Source organism: Nerophis lumbriciformis, linkage group LG18, assembly GCF_033978685.3.
Source record: "Nerophis lumbriciformis linkage group LG18, RoL_Nlum_v2.1, whole genome shotgun sequence".
Classification (NCBI taxonomy): Eukaryota; Metazoa; Chordata; class Actinopteri; order Syngnathiformes; family Syngnathidae; genus Nerophis; species Nerophis lumbriciformis.
In genome coordinates, this window is record NC_084565.2 from 14,515,001 (window position 1) to 14,528,542 (window position 13,542).

General features: G+C 37.1%; 1 protein-coding gene across 1 annotated transcript in view; it reads left to right on the plus strand.

Moving 5' to 3' along the window:
- The window catches only part of LOC133617632 (polyamine-transporting ATPase 13A3-like), a 124,038-nt gene that overhangs the window by 3,983 nt on the left and 106,513 nt on the right, over positions 1 to 13,542 (plus strand). The window contains exons 2-3 of the mRNA XM_061977721.2: positions 493 to 560; positions 740 to 913. Of these exons, the coding sequence (XP_061833705.2) occupies positions 510 to 560; positions 740 to 913 (225 nt within the window). The 5' untranslated portion in view covers positions 493 to 509. The remainder of the gene's footprint in view (positions 1 to 492; positions 561 to 739; positions 914 to 13,542) is intronic.

The window sequence follows — 13,542 nt, forward strand, 5'->3', positions numbered from 1 at the left end:
GTGTTTACAATGTATCCTTTGCCCTCTGTATCAGATGCAGAAGAGTGGTTGTGTTGATTGATTAACTGTAACTGTGGAAGGAATGATTGCAATACAATTGGCTACATGCTTTTGTGTTTGGCTCTTGTTTGTCAGCCACCCATGATGAGGCTTAGCTGGAATACTGTAAGCTCCAGCTCCTCGCCTCTCTGAGCAGGGCAAGGTGTAAAACATGAGTGCTCAAGTCAGTGTAGTTCTGCTGTGTAGATGTTGCATTGATACTGTAACTATTTCCTCGGTCTATAGAGAAGTATCAGTCTTTCTGGCAGCAGTCACTATAGATATTAATGAGATTTCAATAATCAATCATCCAGAAATACACCTTTGTTTGATCCTCTGCTACCAGCTGTTAAAGTGTGTATCAAGTTTGTCTTTGATTGACCTTCTATTTACCGTATACAGTCTTTAAGGTTATTTGATATCTGTTCCCTTCTAATGTTTTCCTGGTCACAGGTCCATCTTTTGTCAGTATGAAGATCCGAGAAGGAAAGATCATGAATCAAGGGCAGCAGGATGAGCTGGTAATTATCCCTTTCTATTTCTCCACTATAGGATTGCGTTTATTGTGAGTGTCTTTGGCACTGAGCAAGATACAAAAAGAAGCGGGCCTATAAATGACACTCGGGGAACCCCAAACAGCTTTTTACCTTCTTGGGTAAAACTATCTTTTTTCAGGATTTGTAATATTTGGTCCATGCAGGAGGTGTGGGGGTACCGACCCTGTTTGTGGAAAGTCATCCTGGTGGGTGTTGGTGCCGTTTGCTCTGGTGGTCTCCTGCTGCTGCTGCTGTACTGGGTGCCTGAGTGGGGAGTCAAAGCCACCTGCACACCCACCTCACTGAAGGAGGCAAACAGACTGCTTCTTAGGACCACGGTACGATCAGACAATCCAATGCTCTTCGTGAGATTTCTGCAATGTCCACACTTTTGGGACACCATGTACACTACTTTATTCAAATATTGAAAATCAATATACTGCAAGACAATCTTATCAAATGAAAATGGCAAACTCAAACAGTTGCTTTCTAGTACATGGAGACCATGTTATTACATTATTTTTATTATTTCATTATCTCAATGGGCTGTACTTTAGAGTAGTCAGTATACAGCTTGTATAGCAGAAAATGACTCAAAGTTTAAATGTTTGTCAACACAAGTGAGTGCCGAAATGTTTGCTTACAGTCAATAATGGTGATTTTGATGTTAGTGTCATGGTCCCGGCTGCATGAGTGTTGCCAAGACGTGCTCCTCATTGGAGTTCATGCTACCCTGCATCTGAGCATGAATCCAAGGAATGCAAAAAATTTAATTTAATAATTGAATTAATCTTTTGAGTACAGTTGTTACACTAAATGTGAATGTATTTTGTTATATTTTAATTTAAAGGAGTAATATGTAATAAATGAATGTCAAGTCATCATTAAATGGCCCCGAAATGTTAAAAGGCATTAATAAATCATGTTCTTTTCGAATACCTCTATAACTGATAACAGTAGTTCAGCCGGGAAATGTTCTTTTCAAAATTAGATTTACAGCCCCGAAATCTTGTTATTGTTTTCTTTTCGATGTCCGCTCTCCACCGTTTGAACAATAAGAAAGTCTGCGAGTGTGTCACATCCAGGTTGCCAGTTACGCACCGCCCTGTCCGTCTGGCTACTGCCACTGGTAAAGTTACTAAACATGTCAGACCTTAGTAAATCTAAAAGGCGTCGTTACAATTCTCAACTTATTCATGACAAAGCCAGGAACAAAACAATGATTTGTATCGGGGATGCCTTTGAAAGATTGAGACGGTTGAAGGCGGAGAAGATTTTTTCATCTGACGCCAGTGTATGTCGATGTGTCATCGAACGAACAGGGCAAAATATCCATCCATCCATCCATTTTCTACCGCTTATTCCCTTTGGGGTCGCGGGGGGCGCTGGAGCCTATCTCAGCTACAATCGGGCGGAAGGCGGGGTACACCCTGGACAAGTCGCCACCTCATTGCAGGGCCAACACAGATAGACAGACAACATTCACACTCACATCCACACACTAGGGCCAATTTAGTGTTGCCAATCAACTTATCCCCAGGTGCATGTCTTTCACGGTGGCAGAAGGGTTAGTGCATCTGCCTCACAATACGAAGGTCCTGAGTAGTCTTGGGTTCAATCCCGGGCTCGGGATCTTTCTGTGTGGAGTTTGCATGTCCTCCCCGTGACTGCGTGGGTTCCCTCCGGGTACTCCGGCTTCCTCCCACCTCCAAAGGGCAAAATATATTTTCGACAAATAAAACCTATATGGATATGGGGAGTGTCAGTGCCTATTTTGTTCTCAATATGCTCATACGCTGAGAAAATGGGTTCCGACTTTAGCAGGGCGGCTGGCATCATGGCAATATGAAACGTTTGGAGACAGCCATCACATGATAAAATAATTCCTCATTGGTGTTTGCATATTGAGGACTACATGTACCAAGTTATATGGCAATCTGAAACATTTGAAACAGTAGCTTATAGGCATACCTTGGTAAAATGTCTCCTCTTTATTTTTGGGCGTACATTAGGCTGCTAAGCATGCTCTACTTATTTTTACCAGTATAACCATTGCTATTTTGGTTGTAGTTCGTTGTAGTCTTTATTTTCTGATAGTACTGACAATAACCTTATGATTGCCATTTGTTGTGATATTGTATGCAGGCATGACGTACTTCTTCCTGAAAATACCCAAATTAATGTGAAAATGTAAAATAGAGATTTGTTATTGACAAAACGCTTGTGTATTCAGGTATTATGGTCCCAGCACCTCAACCCCTAGAAAAAGGCAGTGGAAGTTTGAAGTTCCTTAGAGTAGCCCAGTGGATCGAGCTGGATTTGGCTGCTTATCTGGCAACATCAGTCAGGGAGAGGGGGAGTGGACTAAATCATTTTGACCGTGGTTGTAGTACCATTTCTGGCCAGAGTTTTACATATGGTTTTAATCAACATAAAAAACACAAGATACACTTACCCTTAGTGCATCAACCCCCCCCCCCCCCCCCCCCCTGACCAGGTTGTCAATGAAATCAGATTGTTCAAAAGGGTTTTTAAAACCAGGTCCAGTTCAGATTATGTCCAGATCGGGCTCAGCAAAACACACCTTCACCCATGTACGCTGAAAACCAGGGAACACAACAGGTTGCATACAAACCACAAACAAAAATACATTTTCAAATTAGGCACCCATGTACAGTCCAGATCACATCCAAGTCGGACTCAGCAACACACACCTTCATTTATGTACACTTAAAATAGGGAACACAACAACAGATTGCATATCATATATAAACAAAATTACATTTTCAAAATAAGCCTTTGAGGACTTCCCATCTTTTTGTATGTTTTTTGGCATCATTATCGTTTTCAACCATATAACTTTCTAAAGTTAAAAAATACTGAATAAATGTTTTAAAGAAAGAAATTCTAAGTGAATATCTGTTTTTGGCCTTAAAATAAACTTTTTACCGAGTACTATAATTAAATTGACTAAATCATGACTGTCAATGAACTCTCCTAAAATAACAGAAACCACATCAAGCTTCATAAACAAACCAATCTTTAAACACATTTTTTCAACTTCCACCCAAAACGAAGACACAATATGACAATACCAAAACAAATGTAGGGTGGATTCAGGCTCCTGACAACAAAATCGGCAATCATCTGACTCTGTCATATTCCATAGTTTTAACATTTTTCCCGTGGGTAGGAAGTTATAAATAATTTTAATTTGAAAATAACGATTTTGCACATCGATAGTAGTTTTGTAGATTAATTTGAATATGGCATCCCACGGCAACGGGCAGTCAAAAATGTGTTATGAGGGGCGGCCTTCAAAGATTTCTTTATTAGATACAAATTGTATACTTTTCTATTTATTTTAGTTCCTTTTTGCCAACTAGAATTTCTTATTAGGGGTTTACAAACTAATAATTTAGTAGTTCCATAATTAATTATGTGTTTCCATCTTTTCCCAATGACTCCAGTTAGTTGACTAAATGAAAAGCTTGAACAAGCATCACCATACATAGTTCTAAATTCATCATACTTCATAATTTTACCATTCCCATTGATAATGTCATTGACAAAAATGATTCCTCTCTCAAACATATTTTTCCAAAAGAAAGGCTTTCCATCTATTACAATATTAGGGTTCATCCGTATTATCTGCTGCAAAATGTCATCTCTTTTTTCTGGCACATAAAATTGAAAACACCAGCATGAGTGGATTGTTTCCTTTATGAACCCCACCATGTTTCCCAGCAGACTCTCTACATAAGGAAAATGGGAGGGGATCACTTGTAATCACTTGTAAAAGCGGATACAATTTATTTTGATACAGTACATGTTTTTTGTCCAACAGGACACTTGTGTACCACTCGGTGTTTAAATACATCATTGGAACAATTGATGCTTTTAAAGACAGACACATAGCTTCAAGGTTAAGAAGTTTCAGGCCCCCATATTCATATTCATTGTACAAACCCCGTTTCCATATGAGTTGGGAAATTATGTTAGATGTAAATATAAACAGAATAAAATGATTTGCAAATCCTTTTCAACCCATATTCAGTTGAATGCACTACAAAGACAAGATATTTGATGTTCAAACTTATAAACTTTATTTTTTTTTTGCAAATAATAATTAACTTAGAATTTCATGGCTGCAACACGTGCCAAAGTAGTTGGGAAAGGGCATGTTCACCACTGTGTTACATGGCCTTTCCTTTTAACAACACTCAGTAAATGTTTGGGAACTGAGGAGACACATTTTTTAAGCTTCTCAGGTGGAATTCTTTCCCATTCTTGCTTGATGTACAGCTTAAGTTGTTCAACAGTTCGGGGGTCTCCGTTGTGGTATTTTAGGCTTCATAATGCGCCACACATTTTCAATGGGAGACAGGTCTGGACTACAGGCAGGCCAGTCTAGTACCCGCACTCTTTTACTATGAAGTCACGTTGATGTAACACGTGGCTTGGCATTGTCTTGCTGAAATAAGCAGGGGTGTCCATGGTAACGTTGCTTGGATGGCAACATATGTTGCTCCAAAACCTGTACGTACCTTTCAGCATTAATGGCGCCTTCACAGATGTGTAAGTTACCCATGTCTTGGGCACTAATACACCCCCATAACATCACAGATGCTGGCTTTTCAACTTTGCGCCTATAACAATCCGGATGGTTCTTTTCCTCTTTGGTCCGGATGACACGACATCCACAGTTTCCAAAAATAATTTGAAATGTGGACTCGTCAGACCACAGAACACTTTTCCACTTTGTATCAGTCCATCTTAGATGAGCTCAGGCCCAGCGAAGCCGACGGCGTTTCTGGGTGTTGTTGCTAAACGGTTTTCGCCTTGCATAGGAGAGTTTTAACTTGCACTTACAGATGTAGCGACCAACTGTAGTTACTGACAGTGGGTTTCTGAAGTGTTCCTAAGCCCATGTGGTGATATCCTTTACACACTGATGTCGCTTGTTGATGCAGTACAGCCTGAGGGATCGAAGGTCACAGACTTAGCTGCTTACGTGTAGTGATTTCTCCAGATTCTTTGAACCCTTTGATGATATTACGGACCGTAGATGGTGAAATCCCTAAATTCCTTGCAATAGCTGGTTGAGAAAGGTTTTTCTTAAACTGTTCAACAATTTGCTCACGCATTTGTTGACAAAGTGGTGACCCTCGCCCCATTCTTTTTTGCGAATGACATGACATGCATTTCATGGAATCTACTTTTATACCCAATCATGGCACCCACCTGTTCCCAGTTTGCCTGTTCACCTGTGGGATGTTCCAAATAAGTGTTTGATGAGCATTCCTCAACTTTATCAGTATTTATTGCCACCTTTCCCAACTTCTTTGTCACGTGTTGCTGGCATCAAATTCTAAAGTTAATGATTATTTGCCCAAAAATTTTTTTTTATCAGTTTGAACATCAAATATGTTGTCTTTGTAGCATATTCAACTGAATATAGGTTGAAAATGATTTGCAAATCATTGTATTCCGTTTATATTTACATCTAACACAATTTCCCAACTCATATGGAAACAGGGTTTGTACAAAACCTTTCTTTTAATCTTTTCTGGTTTGCCGTCCCAGACAAAATCGAAGACCCTCCGCTCATAAACCTTAAAAAAGTTTTGTGATGGAGCTGGTAATGACAAAAACAAATATATAAATTGAGGAATAATTAAAGAGTTCACAATAGATATTTTACCATACAAGGTTAAGGATTTCCCTTTCCATAATTGCATAATTTTATCCAGCTTTCTTAGTCGATTATCATAATTTACTGAGCCTAGATCTTCCAGATTTTCTGGGACAACAACACCAAGTATGTTAACTGGACCATCTGTCCACAAAACAGGCACTTTGCATTCCATTCGAAAGGACGTTCCCTTTAGATTTCCGATCCTTAATATTTTACATTTATCATAATTAAGCTTAAGCCCAGATTGCTGTGAAAATATGTCCAAAAGATCAAGAAGGTTTTGCAAACAATGAGGATTGGGTCTTATAAAGAAGCTTGTATCATCTGCATACATTGTTATTTTACTTTCAATATTATCATTACTGAGCCCTTCAATATTTTTATTCAAATTAACTTTAATCGCCAATATTTCGATAGCAATAATAAATAAGTATGGAGACAAAGGGCACCCTTCTTTTAGACATCTTAATAGAGGTATTGTCCCAGAGATGTATCCATTATTGATAATTCTACAGTTAGTTTTATTATATAGCGTCTTGATCCAGTGTAATAAGGAGTTGCCAAAATTTAAAAAAAACTAAGCTTTTACAAATAAAATCCAAGCTAATTTTGTCAAATGCCTTCTCCAGGTCGGCTACAAAAATTAATCCTCTTTTATTTTCCATATTATAATTTTCTATAATTTCTAATAACTGTCTAATATTGTTTCCTATGTTTCTTCCTTGTAGGAAGCCTGATTGATCCTGGTGAATAATATTTGACAAAACAGACTTAAATCGTGTAGCCAAACATTTTGCCAGGATCTTAGCATCGTAACACTGAAGTGTTATTGGTCTCCAATTTTTTAGATAAACTGGGTCTTTATACTGACCATTTATTTCCTGTTTCAGTAATAAAGAAATAAGACCTTCTGTTTGAGTGTTAGACCAAAAACCTGTTTTATATGAGTAATTAAAACTAGAAAGCAATGGTTTCTTAATCTCTTCATAAAATACTTGATAACCCTCAATAGGTATTCCATGTAATCCTGAGGTTTTTCCTGGATGAAAAGACTTAACAAGCTTCCACAAGTTCTTCCTCTCTAATGAGGCCTTCACGTGAATGGCTTTCTTCTGAATTCAATTTTCTTTCATAATTTTCTGGAAAAAAATTTGTTGTTTCAGGAGGGATTACTGGATTAGAAAAAATATTTTTAAAGTAATTTTCCATTTCTTTCAACAATGTGGTGTGTGTATACAATACCTTTCCATTTGTTTTAATACACTTGGAAATGTTCTTTTTAGAACGATTTTTTGTTTGGATATTTAAAAATAATTTTGAACACTTCTCACCTTTTTTCACCCAGATTGCTCTGTTGCAGTCATAACTTTTCAATAATTGTTTTTCAACTAAATATGATAACTCCTCTTGTTTGGCTGTAAAAGAATTCAGTTGCTCACTAGTTAGATTATCATTACTGTCAACGTTTTTTTGTAAATCCTCAATTACTTTCTTTAATTCCTGTTCTGCCATTTTAAGTTGTTTTTTTTTCCCATGAAGAGTATGCAATGGCATATCCCCTAAAACAACAATTGATGGCTTCCCAGACTATTTGGGGATTTGATGATCCTACATTATTTTTTAAAAAGTCAGTAATAAATTGCTTTGTTTTTTCAATAAATTCATCATCCTGTAGAAGCATTTGTTTAAACTTCCAATATCCGGGCCCACGTGTATTATCTCCAATTGCAATATTTATTCCTATACAAGTATGATCAGAACGCAATTTATCATCGATTGATATTGCAGTCACTTTGTTTAGCAATGAAAATTATATCAAAAAATAGTCAATGCGACTTGCCTGGTTTTGTCTTCTCCATGTATACCGTACTAACCTAGGATTTTTGAATCTCCAGATATCAATTAAATCAAATGCATCCATAACATTTTGAATCTTTTGTAAAGATTAAAGATGATAATCCATTGAAAAATTCCCTTTTCGGTCCAAAACTTTATCCAAGGCAACATTAAAGTCCCCCACAGTAATAATTTCCCCTTGTTGTTCTTGCAACATGTCACTTATTTTTTCAAAAAAGGAAGGCTCATCAACATTTGGCCCATACAGATTCAAAACACACATCTTTTGACCTTGAGTAATCATATTTAATATTAACCAGCGTCCTTGAGAGTCTTTTTCCATAGAGTTAAATTGAAAATTAAAAGTTATCTTTATCAAAATCATAACACCTTTTGAATTTCTGTGACCATGTGAAAAGAAAATTGGACCATTCCACTCTTTTCTCCATGTTTCTTCATCTAAATGTGTTGAATGCGTTTCTTGAAGACAAAAAATATCTTGGTTTTTTTCATTCAGCCACATAAATATAAGTTTTCTTTTTCTGTTGTCTGCAAGACCATTGCAATTAAAACTAATTATTCCAACTTCATTATCATTCCTATAAACCATATAATCTGAGTAAATTCATTATATATTTTATTGATTTTCTTAATACCATAAGTTTCATAGACATGAAAATCTTATAACTAAAAACTGCAGCATCACTTGCTGTTTCCAAGGAAACCAATATCCCCTCTAATACACCCACAGACACACCATTCACACCACAGCACACGAGACGAACAAACACACACACCCCAAAATATATTATTCGCTGACCGTTTCCCAACATCTACCGTATTTTTCGGAGTATAAGTCGCACCGGAGTATAAGTCGCACTTGCCGAAAATGCATAATAAAGAAGGAAAAAAACATATATAAATCGCACTGGAGCCCGGCCAAACTATGAAAAAAACTGCGACTTATAGTCCAAAAAATACGGTAACTACATTGTCCAGTCCCAGAATAAACTAAAAAGCTCCAAATGTCAATTCATATGCGTCAAGTCGTCACCATGGCGATGTCGCGGTGACGCAATCACTGCGCGACATTGTTATTGTTCCTCACATGCTTCTGTACAGCTCACCGTTAACGTATAGTTTATCCACAACAAGACGAGCTTGTTGTCCTTTCTGCCTAAAGGACTTTATAATTGGAATCAATTTACGTCGTTTCTCCACCACCTGGATTGGATATTGGCTGGTCATGAAGAATTTAGTACCTTTTAGTCTTCTGGAGAGAGCAAGCATTTCGTCTTTGCATTTGGAGTTAGTAAACTTTACAAGCATAGGTCTCGGTTTAGCCTCCTCCTTGCGTTTGCCAATCCTGTGTGCTCGTTCCATCTGGATCCTCTTAACTTCTTTCTCCGGGATGCCGAGTTGCTCCTGCAGAAAGGCTCTGACGAGGTTCTCCGCAATGCCGTAAGTTTCTCCTCCATCTTCGCTAATTCCCATGATTAGCAGGTTGTCCCGCATGCTCCTGCAAGTCCGCCTTTAATTTCTCGTTCTCCGTTGTCAGTCTTGTAGTTTCGAGTTTCAGGCTTGTTAACTCAACTTTTAGCGTTGTCTGTTCCTTTTTTATCTCCACCATTTCAGCGTGATTGTGCTCGACTGATTTTTTTAGCTCTGAAACGTCAGTTTTTAGTTCATTAAAAATGTCCAGTTTTCCAAGTTTTTCAACCATAGCTTGCAACATTTTTCGATCGTCCGGAGTAAACGTTGCATTTTCGTCCAAATCGCTGGAGGACAATTGATCACGGCCGCGTTTAGACTCTGATCCGCGTCGAGGCATGGATGCAGGGGAACATCTTCCGCCAAAACACCCTCGTGAGGAGTATATATCTCACCAATTGCAGAGAGGTGGATATATATAAGGAAAATGACTTCAAATCTTGTGTCACCGGAGAGTTTATGCCAGGGGTGTCAAACTCAAATACACAGTGGGCCAAAATTTAAAACTGAACAAAGCCGCGGGCCAAGGTTGAACAAATTAACCTTTTAATAGGGACCCAAACAAGTTTTGCATTAAATATTGAACAAGCAAGGCTTATATAACTTTATAGTGACATGCAAAATCGAGTTTCAAATAATAATAATAAAAATTTAAAAATATCAATGGCATATCAAATACAATTTAAATAAAAATTGAATGCCTCTTTTCTATTTGCAGCCTTCTGAGGTAAATATCAACATTAACTTTTTCCACAGGCTAATAAATTTGAAAATAAAATAATGAGTAAACCAACCATTCAGGACTTTAAACTGCTCAGTTTGCAACACACTGATCTAATCTGATGTGCCCAAGCCAGATACCTGCCATCTTTTCTTGGATGCTAGTTCATTAATGTCGGGGCTCAGGCTTTGAGCTGAAGCAACCCTCATTATCAAACAAAGGTGCTCATCAGTCATTATATCTTGTAGTGATGGGTCCGGCAACACCGATGCATCGGCGCATGCGTCGAGCTCATAGAGCAAAACCCTGTGTCGGTGCGCGTATCGCTTTTAGAAAGTCACGTGACCGATCATGAGCTGTTTTGGTCACGTGACCGATACGCGAACTGTGTCGCACTGACGCCTCCTCTGTGCCCTGTGAGCGGGTCTTTTCTACAGCCGGAGAAATAATAACTAAGAAGAGAAATCGTCTAAAATGTAATACGTCGGAAAAACTTCTTCTTTTTTTTAATAAAAATGTGTAAAAAAATAAAATTAAAAAAAATTCCCAGTCCACAATCATCCACAACACGTTCTCTTAGATTTCCATGTTATGATACATGTTCACATTATTTATTGACTGTATCTAAAAAAGATAAAAATATATTTTTATTTAAATGAAGATATGAAATAATCCTAAATGAAATACAATGACTTGGTTTATATTATTGTTTATACTAGGGCAGGGGTCACCAACGCGGTGCCCGCGGTCACCAGGTAGCCCGTAAGGACCAGATCAGTCGCCCGCTGGCCTGTTCTAAAAATAGCTCAAAGAGCAGCACTTACCAGTGAGCTGCCTCTATTTTTTAAATTTTATTTATTTACTAGCAAGCTGGTCTCGCTTTGCTCGACATTTTTAATTCTAAAAGAGACAAAACTCAAATAGAATTTGAAAATCCAAGAAAATATTTTAAAGACTTGGTCTTCACTTGGAATAAGCGGTAGAAAATGGATGGATGGATGGATTGTTTAAATAAATTCATTTATTTTTTACTTTGCTTCTTATTACTTTTAGAAATACAATTTTAGAGAAAAAACACAACCTTAAAAATGATTTTAGGATTTTGAAACAAATATACCTTTTTACCTTTTAAATGTCTTCCTCTTCTTTCCTGACAATTTAATTCAATGTTCAAGTAAAAAAAATTGTTTTTATTGTAAAGAATAATAAATATTTTAGCTTCTGTTTTTTCGACGAAGAATATTTGTGAAATATTTCTTTAAACTTACTATGATTAAAATTCAAAAAAAATATTCTGGCAAATCTAGAAACTCTGTAGAATCAAATTTAAATCTTATTTCAAAGTATTTTGAATTTCTTTTAAAATGTTTCTTCTGGAAAATCTGGAAGAAATACTGATTTGTCTTTGTTAGAAATGTAGCTTGGTCCAATTTGTTGAATATTCTAACAAAGTGCAGATTGGATTTTAACCAATTTAAAACATGTCATCAAAATTCTAAAATGTATCTAAATCAGGAAAAATTACTAATGATGTTCCATAAATTCTTTTTTTAATTTTTTCAAAAAGATTCAAATAAGCTAGTTTTTCTCTTCTTTTTGTCGGTTGAATTTTGAATTTTAAAGAGTCAAAATTGAAGATAAACTAGGTTTCAAAATTGTTTTATTTTTTTTTCGTGTTTTCTCCTCTTTTAAACCGTTCAATTAAGTGTTTTTTTCATAATTTATTCTCTACAAAAAACCTTCCGTAAAAGGGGAAAAAAATGTACGACGGAATGACAGACAGAAATACCCATTTTTTTATATATATACACATTTATTTATTTAGCTATTCTTGTTTAAATCACACTTACGTGTAACTTACAAATGACAATATATTTATTTAAGTGTGTATCAAACTGGTAGCCCTTCGCATTAATCAGTACCCAAGAAGTAGTTTTTGGTTCCAAAAAGGTTGGTGACCCCTGTACTAGGGCATAAAATCAGTGTCAGTTGAGTCGGTCCAAGGTTGCCTGTAGGGACTTTTAATGTCCAGCAGATGTCAGTATTTAGTGACACAGTATCGACACAGTATCAATACAGTTTTGCAATGTGTCGAAACGCTTCATGACGCCTCATCAACCCATCACTAAAAGTCTTGGGGGCGTGCCTTACAGGCACTGCTTTTAACGTCCGCTTTTCATCCAATCTAACAACGTGCCGGCCCAGTCACAAAATATGAGCGGCTACTATATGCATACACACGGAAATGCAAAGCATACTTCATCAACAGCGATACAGTTTACACTGAGAGTGTAACATTGTTAGAAATATGTGCCACACTTTGAATCCACACCAAACAAGAATGACAAACACATTTTGGGAGAACGTCCGCACCGTAACACAACATAAACACAACAGCACAAATACCCAAAATCCTTTGCAGCACTAACTCTTCCGGGACGCTACAAGGTGTGTGCGCGTGTGTGTGTGTGTGTGGGGGGGGGGGAATGAAATATGAAATCCGTGCTGCAGTCGCTGCTGGGCCACAACATTAGGTACACCTGAAGACTGCAGCACATATTTCATATGTCGTTCATTCACAAGTCCTCCAACACGAACATTATTGTTTTTGCTCTTTTGGCTTCTTATTAAATAACCTTTCAAATAGATTAGGGATGTCCCGATCCAGGTTTTTGCACTTCCGATCCGATACCGATATTGTTTTTGCACTTCCGATCCGATACCGATACTGACCAATACCGATACTGACCGAGACTATATGAGCATGTATTAAAGTTTAAAGTTATTTAGCCTACTTAGTTGTCAGAATCATGTTGAAAAGGGTTTTAGTACTCTTGATAACAACTAGCCAGCTGAATTAGGGGAGTTTGAATAATACACAATGGTTGGTAACAAGAAACTGACCTGTTTATTCAAGGATAAACACAAAATAGACAAAATTATACATGACAAACAGAAATGGCATCATTGAACTAGGGCTGGGCGATATGGCCTTTTTTTAATATTGCGATATTTTAAGGCCATATTGCGATACACAATATATATCTCGATATTTTGCCTTAGCCTTGAATGAACACTTGATGCATATAATCACAGCAGTACGATGATTCTATGTGTTTTGATTGATTGATTGAGACTTTTATTAGTAGATTGCACAGTGAAGTACATATTCCGTACAATTGACCACTAAATGGTAACACCCCAATAAGTTTTTCAACTTG